The sequence below is a fragment of the Fundulus heteroclitus genome, chromosome 3, assembly GCF_011125445.2.
Source record: "Fundulus heteroclitus isolate FHET01 chromosome 3, MU-UCD_Fhet_4.1, whole genome shotgun sequence".
Lineage (NCBI taxonomy): Eukaryota > Metazoa > Chordata > Actinopteri > Cyprinodontiformes > Fundulidae > Fundulus > Fundulus heteroclitus.
Window position 1 is genome coordinate 29591849 of NC_046363.1, and position 16324 is coordinate 29608172.

Consider the following 16324-nt stretch of genomic DNA (forward strand, 5'->3'; position numbering starts at 1 on the left):
CCTCATATAACTCCCACTGTTCAGTACGATGGAGGATCCATGATGATGTGGGCTTGCATCTCCACCAAAGGTCCTGGAAAATCTTATTTGAGCGCATGGCATCAGGAAGTCTTTAGTTTTTCTGTGCCTGTTTAATTTGTGCAAGCTGGTGGAAAGCCTACCTCTCGGGGGGACTGGTACTCTCTGGACAAGCCTGAGCACCAAAGAGACACACGGGACAAACAACCTCGCACACACACACACTCCCAGACCTAAGGTTATTTCAGAGTGGCCAGTTAACCTGTTGCTGCGATGCGACAGTGCTAAACTTCGCCACCATGCAGCCAATGAAGTCTGTTGGGACCGTCCCAATTGCAATTTGGCACACTCTGAGAAAAACTGAAAAACAAACATGAAGTCTTTCAACAACTGGAGCATCAACAGTGGAACAAAGCGCTGAATAAATGTACTTAATTTAGAGTTAGTTTTCTATATTTTTCAGTGGGACATTATGCCGCCGCAGTGCAAGAGTAATTTATTTGAAGGCTTTTTACCCCACTGGTGCCTCCAAATTTGAGAGCGAGCTAAAAAGCTGAGGATAGCAGAGAGTGAGTATTAGGCATGACCAGCCATTGTTTTATACTTCACGAAAGCTTTGCATAACTAGAACAGAGTTGATACATTGTACAGGTACCAGGAACATTCTGGGTTTCGAACCCACTACTGATGACCCACCAGGAGAATCCACCAGTGTTGACACCACAGGTTCTCCCTACGTAACGCGAGCTGTGTCTGCCCTCGCTGATCACCGCTGCTGTCATGGACTGTTTCTGGTGTGACGTCCCCACGCGGTCTTCTCTGTACTTCCTTTTAGCACAACTCTTCACACAGATGTTTTGTAACGAGAAATTGTCACTTTCTTTCCTTTTATGCCTAAAGGAATACTAAGAATAAACAAAAGATGATGCCATCTGCTGCCTTGTTTGTCTTCGTCTGTCACGCTGGAGGGGCAGTTTGGTCCCAGCGCTTTTCCTTTTCTATTTTCAGTTCAATAAATCAGTTAGTGCCGGCCATAATTATATATTGGGTATCACGCACCATTCTCTCACCTCTTATTCCCCGTGCCTTGTACTGAGCTCCCATGACCTTGCAGAGACGTGTGATGGCAACATAGCAGACATATTTATATGCAGGCCAAAGGTAACATCAGGAGCGGTTTCAGCACCTGCTGCTGTTTGTTTCTATTTCTGAGTGCCTCGCTTTCTAAAGAGTCAACTTTTACATGTTAACACAGGCACAGGCTTAAAACCATTTTAATAGTCACAGACATTTTAGCTAGATGTGAAAGGAGAAATGTTTTGGCTACTCTTTCTGCCTTGCAAAAAAAAAATCTTGGAAATCAAATAATTTGTAATATTCCTGTTTTGTAATAGCGTTGCTGACAGAAAAGTGGAGAAAACCATCACCTGTAGGTGTATTTTATGGTGACATATGCACTTTTCGTGTTAAGAATAGGCAAAAAATCTCAGGACAAGTTTCATCTGACCAGAACACCTTCTTACAGATGTTTGCTGTACCTTCTACATGGCAAACTACTTTTGTTGCTCTATCACATAAAGATGTTGTAAAATACTTTGGATTTTCTGTGTTGCTGTTTGAAATAAACCAAATTAAATCAATTGAAGTTGCCAGAAATAAAAACAAATCAATGAACCACAAGTCATTTGGTACCGAGCTACCTCCCTAATAAAACACATTTTTAATGATTCTACTAAGATTCAGTTTGTCCATCGTCAATCCAGCTGCTGGGACCTGCGTCCTAAAGCGAGGGGCTGAAGATTGCGATTGGTGCTGAGTTCTTTCCATCATCTGTGTCACACGGGTTGAAGAAGGGAAACAGGGGAACCGTGACGGTCCCTGTGGAGAAAGTGTAAATCGGAGCCATGGTTACAGCGTTGTAGAAAGTCACCTCCTCCCCCTCGCAGTCCAGGAACACGCCGATGCGAACGAGCCGGGCGGACACGGTGACCTTGGTGGGTTTTGGATCCGTGCAGGCCAGGAGGGAGCCGCTCTTGTAGGCCAACGTCCAGAGGCCGACGGAGGTTCCCGTCGCCGCCATCTCTCCTCTGGGAACATCCTCCCGCGCCACGCCCAACCTCCACGCTGTTTTGTAGCCCACCTCCACCTCCCAGTAGTGTCGGCCGGTGGTAAAGCCCTGGTGGCCCAGGAGACAGTAGTAGTAGTTGAATCGACGCGGGTTGGCTTGGACCTCTGAAGTGTCTTTATCGTCACTGAACCAAACAGACGTGCAGGACTGAGACAGGGACAGATTAGGGTGGGCGGTCTCGGGGTCAAACCTCACTGACGTAATATCTAAAGGCAAAAACAGTTTCAGTACAGTGAGATTTATTGAGTTTGCACGTGTTGTTGTACACAATTCAGCCACATGAGTTCTATAATCTGTCTCATTTCAGAAAGTGAAACCCACATTTTATATAGATTCCTCACACATAGAGTGGAATATTTCCTGTTTCTTGTAATGGTTTAAATTATGGCTAACAGATAATGAAAATCCTAATTCAGTGTCTCATTTTTTTTATATTACAAAGATCAATAAAAATCTTAAACAGAAATGTCTGGCTTCTTAAAAGTATGTTTATTTCTATGCATTTAGTTATTGATTGGGCCTCCTTTCATTACTGCATCAATTTAGTGCGGTATGGAGGCGATCAGCCTGCGGTTCTGCTCAGGTCTAACGGAAACCCAGGTATCTGTGGTAACAGCCTTCAGGTTATCCACATGGTTGGGTCTGGTGTCTCATTTTTCTCTTAACAATACCTTCATAAATTCTCTGTAGGGTTCAGGTCAAAAGGATTTTCTGACCATCAAACACAGGAACATTATGGTCATTGAACCAGGTGTTGGTACCTCTGGGCCTGTATGCAGATAGCAGGTCCTTCTGGATGAAGAAATCAGTGTCTCTCCATAAAGCTGCAGATGTCAGCAGATGGAAGCATGAAGTGATCCAAAATTTCCTGGTAGATAGCTGAGTCGAATGTTGACTGGATTAAACAAGGTGGACCATCATCAGCCAATGACATGGCGCCCCAAATTATCACTGACTGTCGAAATTTCATACTAGACCTTAATACCCAAATTAAATGCAAACTTTACTGTAATCTAACAAGACTTTGGACCACTGATCAACCATCCAGTTCATTTTCTACTTAGCACAATTAAGATGCTTTTGACCTTTAATCTGGTCCGCTTGACAACATTTTTAGCCCCTGTGTGGATTTGTCTGTGCACAGAGGCTCGTAATCCGCTGACTCCTCTGCTGGTGAAGTGGATTTTGCTTGATAATCCTCAAGGCTGTGGTTCTCTGTGGTTCTCCTTATTGTTTGCGCACCTTCTTCTAGTACTGTTTTTCCATCCACTCAACTTTCCTTCTATAGGCTTGAATAGAGCACAGTGTAAAGCCAGCTTCTTTACCCTTACCGTAGAAGGCGGTTGATGACATCTGTCAAGTCAGTAGTCCTCTAAACATTTGTGCAGACCATAATATTGAATTGAAATGAGAAAACTAAACAAAAAACAATGTTATGTAATATTTTAATTTCCTGAGATGCTGAATTTTGTGTCATTATCTCTAAGTAATGATAATAAAATGACAAGAAACAAAAGCTTGAAATGTTTCACTCTATGTGTAACAGACCAATATAATAAATAGGTTTTAAATTCTGATTATTTTTGACAAAAAGATAACGAACTTTTTCACCAATTCTTTAGATGTACCTGTATGTGCAAACCCTTGCTGGTAAGTTCTATCACACTCTAAGCTTTTTCACATTTTGTCACACCTGTATTTATGTGACAGACCATCACAGCACTGAGGATAGTTGTGAGGTTGAAGGAAAACAAAGCATGGTCTTTAGTATTTACAGACAAAATTCTGAAAAATGAGTTACGCCTTTGACTGTCCCCTTTAATTTGAAACTCCTAATTAACCAAAACTAAACTTTATGACTAACAAGCTAAATGCCAATTGTGATGGAAAACTACACAGTGTAACATGGTGGTGGCGGCATCATGCTGTGGGGTGGCTTCTCTTCATTGGGGAAAAAAGCTGTTTTGAGTGAATGAGAAGATGCATGAAGCTAAATACTAGACAATTATGCAATGAAATCATCTATAGGCATCAAAAGACTGGAGATTCTGACAGCCATTCACTTTCAAGTCGGACAAAGACTGGAAATGTACAGCCAGTCAAGAATTTGTTGCAACACATGCTGCTGTCCATCCAATATATAATTTTTTTCCAAAGAAAAATGGGCACAAATATTGGTTTTTACATGTGCAAAGCTGCTAGACAAAATAATAATGATACCCCAAAAGACTGCTATAATTGCAGCATAAGGCGGTGTGTTGGTCTATTACATAAAATCCTCCTAAAATTGATTATGTAGCTGTGATGTGAGAATATGAGAGAATATGTGAACATGTTCACAAATACTTTTATAAAGCGGTGGATACACATACTTGGGTAGAGGCAGCTTTTCATGTGTTTCCATATCCTGTATTGGATGGGACCCACAAACCAACCTGAGTGGACCTCTGTGTCCACCTCTGCAGGAAGAATGAAGTGGACCTGAGACCTGATGATGCAAAATGACAGAATAGTTCATGTGGAGGACACACATATGTAGTGGATTATAAACACATCATCATCACGCACAGGATGACAGGTTTGGGTAACACAGAGGAAGACACGAATCTACTTTTGAAAGCAAATTTTGATGAAGACAAAAAAACTTGCCTTTTTATAAGATCCTGGATTTCCTGCAATGAGAGATGAAGTTTAGAACATGATCGTGGTCATTTGCTGACAGATATGCAGACGGCCTCCTTTCTTTTCGGTCTCAAATGAGAAATTGATTTACTCTTGCAAAATTAGACAGGTCAGCTATTTAGCTGATCAATGTCAATGACTGATCAGCACCTAAGACGGCGCAGCAGAACAAAATTAATGCCATTCTGCAGGTTTACTCTGATGCAAACATGCAGTGCAAGATTTCCCTGCAGCTCTACGTCTGAAGCTGTAATTACAGCAATTTTTTTTTACATTTAATTTATGTACATGCAACGTTAAGGATTAGTGTAGCCGCAGCAAAGTTACACCGTTAATGAGCCAAACCAGTAGTTTTCTGTCCTCCGTGTTTTATATCTTCCTTACTTTGAGCAGTTTAGGACTATCCTCCTCGGCCAGCTTGCTGTTCAGCACTGCTATCGCTCTCTCCAGGTCCCTTCCTTGAGCTTCTATCTTCTTCTCTCGCTCCTTCAGCCGCTTCAGCTGTTTCTGTCTCTCCCTCCTCAGCCTTTCCAGGTCCTCATTCTCCTCCTCTTCCAGGAAGCGATGGAGGTTCTGAAACTCGGCTCTGATTTCTCGCTCTAATCCGTCAAATCTATTCTGAAAAAAGTACGTATTCAGTGTTTAGGGGTGCGTAAGGATTTCAGCTCTTAGTCATGTTGAATTCTGTTGTCAAAAATAATTCACTGTAAATAAAATGAAGGGGCTGTGAGTGACTTGTAGTTGTAACATAAAATTTAAAAAGTTAAAATGACATGAACACATGTGGCATAAAAACATTATCATACAAAAGGACTTCTTCTCGGAAGAAAACACAGTTAAAAGAAAGTGAAATCTGTAAAGGCTTCAATAACTCAATAAGCCGAGGAATGACAAGAGGAAACCAGACAGCTTATAAACAAAGGGAGAAGAGAAGAGAAGAGAAAGTGTAAGAAATCACGTGATTATTGCTGACAGCAGAGAACAAAGAAAGTAGGGAGCTGAGTGAGAGGAAAACAGAGCAGAAAGAAATCTAACAGAAAATAAATAAACATGACATCTAACTGCACAGCAAGAGACTTTTAATTAGCTCCATAAAACCTCTTGCAAGCCTCTTCCTCCTGGCCCCTCCCGACAGCATGATGCTGCTGCCACTGTTTCACTGTCAGGATGGCATGAGTCTGGTGATGTGCTTCAGTTTTTTACCACAATGTGTTTTGCACTACGTTTCAGCTTTTTTTGGAGCACCTTCTTCCACATGTTTGCAATGTCCTCTTGTGGCATAAGCCAAACATGACATCTTATGACTCCATTCTTAACACACATACAGAAAGGCAAGATTTGTGGAATGCACGACTAATCCTTGTCCTGCTGACTGAATTTCCAACTGAGCTGTGGATCTCTGTAGCTCCTCCAGAGATAGCGGACTTCGGGCCAGATAATTACTTGTTGTGTGTGTCAACGCAGCAAAATAACATCATTGCCTTCATGTTTTCAGACTGCTTCAGTCACAAATGCGACTATTTTCAACGCAGACGCCTCGCTGTGGTTCTACTTGTGTATTCTGTGTTGATCTAAACCTATTGTGTCTGAAAGGAGCGTGTTTGTGTTGGAGTGAAGAATGAATAATGCAGCACAGATACCTCTATTTCCACTGAGTCTGAGTAGGTCTCTCTCTCTGCTTCTCTGCATTCGTCTACCTCATGTTTGATTCTTTTAATAGCCTGAACAAGCTTGGCCTGTAACACTCACGCACAGACACGCACAGAACAGACAAGTTATTAGAGAAAAGGCAGAAAAAGTTTACGATTTATTAACATGTAAACTGAATTTGTTTGCTTCTAGAAGGTCAGGCTTTCAACAAACACAAGCACCTCATGAAGAAACATTTATCTCCAGCCAGTGAGAGCTGCAAAACACGAAGCTTACCTTGTTCTCACAGAGAAGGCTCTTGCTGCAGTTGTTGTTTGTGTCTTTGATGTGGTTCTGGTACATTCCAGTTTTTTGAACAAGGAGCTGAAGCTAAAAGTGATGGAGGGGAGTTAGGAAGGCACGTAACTGCGAAGGACATTAGTACACATCAAGGTGACAGTAAGAGACGGCGAGGGAATGGACAGAAACACGCATGCTGACACGATGAAAACAGCAGACAAGACAAGGACATACATCCAAGCGGAAAATTTACAAGAAGAAACGCATTGACAGGCTCTGGTAATCAGGAGCAACAGCCTGACTTGAGAATATATGGATCCATTAGAAGAGAGCAGGAGGGGGGGGGGGGAGGAGGAAGAGGAGGGGCAGGAGGGGAGGCAGATGACTGGAGCTGCCAGGAGGGTTTGTTGGCTGATAGGGAGAGGTTGGCAGCAGCGATTTATGGAAGCAGAAACAGATGAATCTATTTCTGTCTGCCTGTGTCTTTGGAAAACGACAAGAGAGCCAGCCAGCCAGTCAGAGATTGTGTTTCATATCAGTTGTTGTGCCTGGAAGGGAGACGATCCATGTTTATTTTTGAAAGGTGGCTCTGTAGTGTCTATGAAAGAAGGTGACGGGATCCCGGGCTGCAGCTATATGAACTATTTCTATGCTTAGTGTGGAATATGAATGAAACAACACGGTTTTACCATCTTCGAGAGGGAGGGGGGACTCAAAACTAAAATGTCTGGTTCAATGCTGTCTGCCCCTGAAGGATGGCACTGTCTGCATCCCAATAAAGCTCCAACTTGCCATTGTCCCATCCACTTATCATTGTCTTTATCCGTCCCCCTCCCCCGCCAACTTCCACACAAACACAGAGGGCCTGGCTACAGGCTGTGAGTATGTGCGCTGAAGCAGCGACTCTGCAAATGTTCTTCATCTATAATTCATCATCCCGGGCCCAGGAAAGTGGCTGTGGAGAGCTGAGGTTAGCCTCCAAACTTGGTGCAGTACAGCATGTGGCAGGTGGAGAGGACACTGAAGGGGGGGGGGGGGGGGGGGGGGGGGGGTTACACTAGCTGAAAGCAAAGAATATGATTGTTCCACTTTATATGTTTAGTTATTGCATGTGCATCATAATCCTTGAATGTTAGGTTTTGGTTTTTACCTTCATGTCTGAGCTGTTCCATATCAGCCCTCTGTTTAGTCCACCTCCCAAACCCCATACTCTGACAGAATTACACTATTTCATGAACTTTTCCACGTTTTGTAATGTTTTACACAGAAAATCCAAAGTATTTTACAAGATCTTTATGTGATAGAGCAACAAAAGTAGTTTGCCATGTAGGAGGTACAGCAAACATCTGTAAGAAGGTGTTCTGGTCAGATGAAACTTGTCCTGAAATTTTTTGCCTATTCTTAACACGCAAAGTGCATATGTCACCATAAAATACACCTACATGATGGTTTTCTCCACTTTTCTGTCAGCAACGCTATTACAAAACAGGAATATAATTCTGGAAAAAAGTAAAAATATGACGCTGAACTCTCTGTTTATGGATTTGTATTTTCATGAAAAACATTTCTTCAAAGTTTTCTTATTCAGAGTACTTTAAAATGGAACAAAAGGTAAAATAAAGTCACCTTATTTGTTCAATGTTTAAACTAAATTGTGGAGTGTGTGATTCTTGTTGCCCTTATTTGCACTGCTCCTAAATCTGCCACTGAAATCTAAGAATGGAACCATCTTATATTAGAATACTAAAAGTAAGGAATCAATACACAGTAAAAATACAGATGCATCTTAATAGATAATAACATCCATTAAACATTTTTGTTTGTAATTTAGTATAGAAAATGGGCTATGTTTTAAGAAAAATGTAAAAGCCCCAAAATTCAACATTGAAGAAAATAAAAAGATTATATAATCTTCCCTCCCAACCCCCAAAAAACAACATTTTTGATATATAACAATATGTACTGTACAAGACATGCACTCAATACTTGGTCTGGGCTCCTTTTGCATGAATTCATCCAATAATACAACTTAAGGGGGAAATCAACCTGTAGTTCTGCTGAAGTGTTGAAGCGCAGTTTACTTTAATAAAGGCCCTTTGGCTTGATTGCATTGTTGTGTCTGATGTCTTTCAACTTCCTTTTTACAATACTTTATAGATTTTCCATCGGTTAGGCAAGTTTACTGGTTTTAATACCTTTGGCAGTGAGGGCAGGAACCAAGTCCTGGTGGAAAATGACATCAGTATCTCCACGAATCTGCTGGTAGATAGTTGCACTGAACTTGACCAACAGCACACAACAAAACTCACCGAATCATCACTGACTGTAGAAACTCCACGCTGAACCTCAAGCAATTCCAATTCAGTGCCTCTATACTTGTCTTCCATAGACTTTGATTTCCAAACAAAATAAAACATTGACATACCTGGAAATTGGACATTTAACAACTGAGTAACTGTCCTGTTGTTCCTTTCCTCATTCAATCAAGAAACTTCTGTTGTTATCTAAGGAATATGACAGTTGTAGCCCACATCCAGAACATGTCTGTTGCAACTGGTGTTGAAGCTCTGACTCCAGCCCCTTGTGACTCTCCACATAAAATAAATTTGATTTGCTTCAAAATTATCCCCACTCTTTTTCCTTCCACTCAATTTTCCATTCATGTGATTGGATGCAGCCCTGTGAACAGCCAGCTTATTTTGCAATGATCTCACTCCTTGTGAAGGGTCAAGGGGCTTTCAGCTCAGCTATCTTCCCCATAATTCTGTACCTCACAAAAAAAATATATATGTTGTTTTTTTATTTTTTTTACATTAATTTGATTTCTCCCATGTAATCTAAATTTTGGATTTGAATATCTGTAAGCAATACACACCAACTTTGACATAAATAAACTTATTTTGACGTATTTTACTGCATGTGAAATACACTCCGTTTTCTCAGACTAATGTAGAACTACAGCCTCCTGACCTGCGGGGGGCAGCACTGAGCACTGAGCTGTCCACACAACCAGCAACGCTGTAGAGTAAGACGCATGTAAACAAGAGAATGTCGCAGAGACCAACCCAAGCTAGAGGTAACAATGAGATCTTTTTTTAAAGAGTAAACACTTTTTGATATTTGTTTGAGTTAAGCTTATATTTTTAATGGTCTTTTATCTGTTTTCAGCAGTATGTGCGTCCTGTATGTTTAAAAATGTAGCCCTAACAGCTCCGGCTAACTAAGCTAACGGAGCTTTCCACTCATAATGTTTCCAAAATGCGCTGCGGTAAAGCAGCTAAGTTACAGCTTCCAGATTTAATCGCTTTGCGTCTTTATTTTTCAGAAATGAACGGTCAGACAGACGCTGAGGTCGACTACAAGCGGAAGTACAAAAACCTCAAACGAAAATTAAAATTCCTCGTTTATGTGAGTCCTTTGAGCCGTTTCAGCACAAGTGTTTCCATCCCAGGATGTGTGCTTTACTTTTCTTTAATGTTTTTTTAATGGCTGTTTTTACTGGTTTACAGGAGCAGGAATGTTTCCAGGAGGAGTTGAGAAGAGCACAAAGGAAACTTTTGAAGGTTTCCAGAGACAAAAGGTGAGAAGGCTTCTGCTTTAGATGTGTTTAAAGCTAAATGTGCAGTAGACTGAAACCTGGCCTGTTTTCCAGCTTTCTTCTGGACAGATTGCTCCAGTATGAGAGGGTAGATGAAGACTCCTCGGGTAGGTATAACATCAAAAATCTTGTTCTAAGATGGATATATTTTATTACTAAGTCTGGGTTTCTTGCTCTTTTTCTCTAGATTCAGATGCAACAGTTTCTTCAGAAAACAGTGAAGGGGAAGGACTAAGGGAGAGGGAAAGAGAACGAGACGTTGTAAAAAAGTAAGCCGAAAATTGACACAACTGGAAAATGCTCCAACTATATCTGCATATGTATATAAGCTGGTCTAAAACATAAAATGCTTAATTTTTTGTGTCCTGTCTGGCATTGTAAAACTAAGAATTGGTTTCTTAATGCCAAAGAGAGCCCAACAGATATATTTTCAGAAATGGAGCATTACTGCTTTCGACATTGTGCTCCGTTTGGTATGTAAGCGTAAGGAAGAGTAAAAAAGTAGGCAAAACTTTAAAAGGAAGAAAAAGGTGACACATATAATCAAAAAGAAGGTGCAAGATAACATCCTCGGAATTTGCTTTGACATCTGTAGAAATGGATATAGAAAAAACAAGAAAACCAACCAAAAAAGTATCACAAGTACAAACAACCAACGCCTTGATAACATCACTGAAAAATACGCAGGGTTGTGTTATACAATATGCATTTAGTGACAGTCCAAGCTAACTAAAAATAAAAGATTTCAGAGATTTTCAGAATTTTGCGAAACAAGATCTTTGTGCATCTATATCATTGGATTTGAACTCATCTTTATTTAAGGTAATGCGGCTTTCTATAAATCTTTGGGGAAAAAATGCAGTTTGAATAAGGCAGTAAGGTATTTATTGTATTGGGCGACTGTGGTGCAGGGAGCGAGGAGTTCATCCTGTAAGACGTTTCACCTGCTTTGCCTGGTGCTGGTGGTCCGAGGGCCTGGCGACGCCAATTGCATGGTAGCCCCGCAGTGTGTGACTGAATGGGTGAATGACTGAATTTAGTATAGAGCGCTTTGAGGTCTTCAGGACTTGATAAAGTGCTACACAAGTACAGACAATTTACCATTATTTATGTGAAGAATATACATTTAAGAAGATAACTCAACCTTCCTGGTGATATCAGGAGATCAAGCATCCTTTTTGAGGGGCAATGTACTTTTCGCATGCTTAGCTTAAAGCTATTCTTTACCTGCTTCGCCACGCATTCGCTGCTGTTCGCTGCAACTCTAGTCAGTCAGAGCGGTTCCACCCACCGCGCCGCCGTGCATTTCTGAAGCATCTCAGAAGCACCGCTGCTCGCCAATTCTCTAAGATACGCAGCTGTTCTATTTTTGTCACTTGCCACGCCGACTCCACGTCAATCTACAGCAGAGCAGATCATTCAGGTAGGAAGTCAGTTGATGAAAAGCAAAACGGACCCTGTCGAGTTTACAAGTAAAAGGCTACATGTGCAGAGTTTAGATCGCACTGTTATTTAAAGCCACAAGTACACTACTATCGTGCGATGATGCAATCCTATGACATGACTGATGTCCATAATAATAGAAACAGCAAAGTATGAATGAGAATACTGTGTTATTTTTTAGCCTTTCTTTCCTTGTGTCGTAGAAACCTCCCTCAATCTAAATATTGAAATCCTATAAGAAGCCTGTTGAGTATAAGTTCTTGTTGTCAGATTTAAGTCTAAATATAGCATAAGGATAAACAATTTTACTGTTAAGACTTTTTTTTGTTCTGGCTACAAACAGATTCCTTTTGACCAAACAAGTAAGGATTATAAATGCATGTTTATGAACTCCTTGGAGTCCAGTTCCATAATTATGGAAGCTTAAATTTATCACTTTGACAACGTCTGTGAATTCCCTGTTTTTCAGGAGAAAAAGCAGCCCTGGAGCCTGCCTCTCCTCCTCCTCCTCATCGCCTCATCTCTCCCTGCTGTCTCGTCCCGGGGTCAACCCCCTTCAGCCGTCCTCTGCTGGATCCTACCTCAACGCTGTGAGTTCTCCCATCTCTTCCTCTTAGTTATTTGCCGCAGTAACACTGCAGCCATGGTCACCTTCTCATCTTCAAACATAATCCCTGTTTCCATCGAGCATTCTTTATGTATCCTTTTATTCATGCCTGTATTGTTATTTTCTTTCTTTTTTTAAAATGCCTTCACCGTCCCTGTACCGTTCATTCTCCTGTGTTTGTTCTTTTGTGTTTTGTCTGTGTATGTGTGCGTCGTAAACTCCCTATGACTGTGTGCATGTGGTCATTTGGAAAAATCGCGGTGCGCATGTGTGTTGGGGGCAGATGCCCTTCCCACCAGAGTATTTGGCACCGCCCGCTGAGCGCATGAAGAAAGAGAGAAAAACAAAGACGCCAAAAAACAAGAAAGAGGCCGCAGGGAAGGTGAGAAGAGGGGGGCAAGGAGAGGTTTACAGAGAGCAGTGATCATAAAACAGATGTTTACTTTATGCAAAGTATTTGGTATTTATTGGCTTATTTCAGAGTCATATTCTTTTCTTTAACTCAAAATAATGTAAAATAGTGTCTTTTCATGGGATAACTCTCTAAATTAAGATGTATAACACATGTTTGTCTTATTTTATTTACACATCTGTGACATAGCCATCCATTCCCATTCATTTTTTTTTTTATGTAGGATGTTTTTGACCCTCTTTGTGTCGCTTTTTGTAAAACTGTTGTTACCCATCTCCTCAGGTTGTTGCTCCGATGACAGCTAACTACACGTCGGCCTCCGGCGCTGCTCAGGCAGCCAGAAGCCCCTTCAGCTGGGTCCCCAAACAAATGCTCAGCGGAGACGCGGCTGACGAGGAAGGCGAGAGCGACGGGGACAGCGACAGAGGAGACGAGGACAGAGGAGAGGGAGACGAGGCCGAGCTCGTCATCGACCTCCCCAATGAGTGAGAGCCTCTGGGAGCTGAGGCGGAGGATAGATGGGGGGCCTGTATCTGTTTATGCCGGGGTACAAGAAAGGACTTGAATGTTTTTGTCGTGAAAGATAGGCTCCCCCTGGTGGTTATAAGGTTAACTGCAGCCAAAATAATCTGAAATTTTTTTATAATAAAACCCTAAAACAGTGATAGTTTTTAATTCAGTTGTGGTTGTATAGTTTCAGGAATCGATTCCTGTTTTTTTTTTTTTTTTTTTTTTTTTTTTTTTGTCACGTCTGCAGATAAAAATGTGCTTATCTTTGTAAAACCATTTTTTTTCTCTCTACCATTGAATGTGACAAACATCAACCATAAAAATGAAAAAGATTGCTGCAGCATCTTTGATAGACAATGCACTTTTGAATCCAACAGAAACTAAAGTGTTCGAGATTATCCTAATTTTATGCCCCAAACCTTTTTTTTTTTATCATTTTTTATTAAGGGTTTTCCTGATCAAGATTTTCTTTTGCATCAAAACTGATCCAAGTCATTTAACAAGAGGATTTAATGATAACAAGTCACAGTCCAATGGTAATGCCATTTATTGACTTGAATACACACAGCATTTTTTACTGTTACATGGAGTACCGTGGTAGTGTTACTCATCGACGATCCAGATGTTGCAGGATCTGCTTTTCTTGACAGGGACAGATATTTTGCCATAAGATGTTTTAGCAACTCAACCTCAATCTGCTTCTCCAATACGGGATTAACCGGAAAACTAGCGTCCAGTTCTGACATGGTGTCAGCTAAAACCTGCATTGCATTAAAAGGCTGCTTCAGTTTATTTTGAAATGTGGCTCTGAAGTTATTACGGGTAATAGTTCCCTTTCCTGTTGCAGAAAGATGTCACAAGCTTGTTGAAATTATAAATAAATCTGTGGTGGAAGCTAACAGCTAATCAGACGAGCATCGTGCGATTTAGCTGATTAAAACAACTCGAACTGAAGATGTCTATATCGGTGAGATAGAACGCTATGTTGGTATATATATATATATATATATATATATATATATATATATATATATATATATATATATATTAACCCAAACAAGGTCTGAGTTTGAGCTCTCCAGGTCTATCAATCCTTTAGATCAGCTGAGTTTGAGACCTGGAAAGCACAGGAACGTACTGTTCATGATGCTGCTGCACAGGTGGCAGTCTGATGCACAGACCAAAAGTTCAAACCGTTCCTTTCAGAGCCAAAGGAGGCTGACGGACAACTGATCTGGTATTTTGTTGCAGCTGACCGACTTGACCAGCTTTGCTCCACGCGTCGTTTGGCTGAACAAAACTTAGCATGGCCTGTTCTGATATTGTTGACAGTTAATTGACTTCTGTTGCACTGATATGAACATGTTCAGTGTGAGCTCACCTGTTATAGCTTGCTAAAAGCAGCAGCATACATCTAACCGACTATGAGCTGTAACCGCTCCAAAACGTCTTTACGTTCATCCTCGTAGGACATGCTTCTGCTCCAGGTAAGGAAAGTATTGCCGTTATAATCTACCGTTGGCAGGTATCTACATCAAAATGTCCATTTCCTCTGATATTTGACTTGCTGATCATGAGCCATCCAAGGGGATATTGTATTATTTCAATCACCGACTGCTTGCTTGGTGGATAAATACCTTTTTGGCCAAGTTGATCATTTCTGCCTCAGTGGTTATTTTTTGCAGATTATTAGTTTATATTCAATTCAATTCAATTTTATTTATATAGCGCCAAATCATGAAACATGTCATCTCAAGGCACTTTACAAAGTCAAGTTCAATCATATTATACAGATTGGGTCAGATTATACAGATTGGTCAAAAATGTCCTATATAAGGAAACCAGTTTATTGCATCAAAGTCCCGACAAGCAGCATTCACTCCTGGGGAACCGTAGAGCCACAGGAAGAGTCATCTGCATTGTACATGGCTTTGCTGCAATCCCTCATACTAGTCAGTCAGTGATCCTAACCATGTTTGTTTCTCAGAGATCTGTCTTTGCTTTGCATGGTCCAACCACCATCTCACAGTTCATTGTTTGTAACCCAAAGAGTTATAAATGTGTACATCTTACAGTTCTGACATATTTAATGTGTACTAGGTGTAAGTCTTTCAGATTGTGAAAAAGATCTTTTTAAAAAAAATATGCATTCATGTTTAAACTGTGTGAACTTCTTTTTGAACTTTGAACGAAAGGGTTACACGACTCTTAGTTGATGGCCTGATGCCCTGAACATCACGCCCAGAAATGTTCATTTCACGTTTGCATTCATTAATGAAATTGTTTTATAAAATATCACTTTAATCCATATCGTGAGTAATCACTGTTGCTCGCTTGACCTCTGTGCCGAAGGAACGCTGAGCCCACTCTGTGCAGAACCTCATGGATGCCGTCGGCCCCTTTTACCCTATCACTCTTGAGCAACGTGAAGGAATTCTGGCTGAACTCCACCTTTTCTTGTTGTCAGCGCTTCTTGAGATGTTTTCCTTCACTCATGCTCTGTGCAGATTCCACGTTTGCGTCGCCTTTGCTGCTTAATGGTTTTGTAAGAATCCGGCCGTGCCAGAGTCATGCCTCAGCAGGCGTGCCGCAGATGTTACTGAAAGTCGACTTTAATCTGCAGGCCATTTAAAGTGGGCGTGTCGTTTCAGAGTGGATGTGTCGCTGTCGGGATTATGGTTTGATGAGGATTTCGTGAGCAGACTCTGTGAATTTTAGAGCTCATTTGTTCTTGTTTTCAGTGCTTGATCTGGAAGCAGATTAGAGGAACCGTGTTTCTACTGAGGGAGGACTCTCAGGAATGTGCAATACCAAGAATACTGGAGTTTAAGAGTTTGCCTGTCGGGTTTTCTGCATCAACTGACTTTTTTTTTTTTTTTTTTTTTATGGAATGCAGACTTGCATGTAATTGATAGGCGTGTGCTCAGGTTGTGTGCATTACAGCGATGGGAGGTAAAGGTGTAGCTGCAGAGGGAGTGGTGAGGTGCACAAACAGCC

The 16324-nt window shown here is 41.1% G+C and overlaps 2 protein-coding genes across 7 annotated transcripts; one reads left to right on the forward strand and one right to left on the reverse strand.

Moving 5' to 3' along the window:
* Positions 1-1276: 1276 nt before the first annotated feature.
* On the reverse strand, positions 1277-7110 carry si:ch73-54f23.4 (zinc-binding protein A33). 5 transcript variants are annotated; one of them, XM_021320366.2, is made up of 7 exons: positions 7011-7101; positions 6755-6847; positions 6469-6564; positions 5213-5446; positions 4796-4818; positions 4519-4634; positions 1277-2352 (listed from the first exon to the last, which is right to left on the reverse strand). In XM_021320366.2, the coding sequence occupies exons 2-7, from the start codon at positions 6818-6820 to the stop codon at positions 1799-1801; spliced, it is 1089 nt and encodes a 362-aa protein (XP_021176041.2). In that variant the 5' UTR covers positions 6821-6847; positions 7011-7101; the 3' UTR covers positions 1277-1798. The 5 variants fall into 5 exon arrangements, with proteins under 5 accessions (XP_021176041.2, XP_012725822.2, XP_021176042.2 ...); XM_012870368.3 differs by having other exon boundaries at positions 6992-7080; XM_021320367.2 differs by lacking the exon at positions 6469-6564 and having other exon boundaries at positions 5213-5441; positions 7011-7110.
* A 2610-nt stretch (positions 7111-9720) lies between these two features.
* Positions 9721-14979, forward strand: ino80e (INO80 complex subunit E). 2 transcript variants are annotated; one of them, XM_012870369.3, is made up of 8 exons: positions 9721-9833; positions 10083-10165; positions 10267-10337; positions 10410-10462; positions 10543-10624; positions 12268-12388; positions 12689-12787; positions 13100-14979. In XM_012870369.3, exons 1-8 carry the CDS (start codon positions 9806-9808, stop codon positions 13304-13306), a joined length of 744 nt encoding a protein of 247 aa, XP_012725823.2. In that variant the 5' UTR covers positions 9721-9805; the 3' UTR covers positions 13307-14979. The 2 variants fall into 2 exon arrangements, with proteins under 2 accessions (XP_012725823.2, XP_021176075.2); XM_021320400.2 differs by lacking the exon at positions 12689-12787.
* Positions 14980-16324: the final 1345 nt, after the last annotated feature.

What these genes read in the sequence shown, in the direction of transcription:
- si:ch73-54f23.4 (XM_021320366.2), bottom strand. Translation starts at nt 6,820, where the DNA reads ATGTACCAGAACCACATCAAAGACACAAACAACAACTGCAGCAAGAGC. An exon ending in GCCTTCTCTGTGAGAACAAG is followed by an intron (nt 6,565 to 6,754) that starts GTAAGCTTCGTG and finishes TGAGTGTTACAG; the next exon opens with GCCAAGCTTGTTCAGGCTAT. An exon ending in ATAGTCCTAAACTGCTCAAA is followed by an intron (nt 4,819 to 5,212) that starts GTAAGGAAGATA and finishes CTCTCATTGCAG; the next exon opens with GAAATCCAGGATCTTATAAA.
- ino80e (XM_012870369.3), top strand. Translation starts at nt 9,806, where the DNA reads ATGTCGCAGAGACCAACCCAAGCTAGAG. An exon ending in GAGACCAACCCAAGCTAGAG is followed by an intron (nt 9,834 to 10,082) that starts GTAACAATGAGA and finishes TTTATTTTTCAG; the next exon opens with AAATGAACGGTCAGACAGAC. An exon ending in AGAAAGAGGCCGCAGGGAAG is followed by an intron (nt 12,788 to 13,099) that starts GTGAGAAGAGGG and finishes CCATCTCCTCAG; the next exon opens with GTTGTTGCTCCGATGACAGC.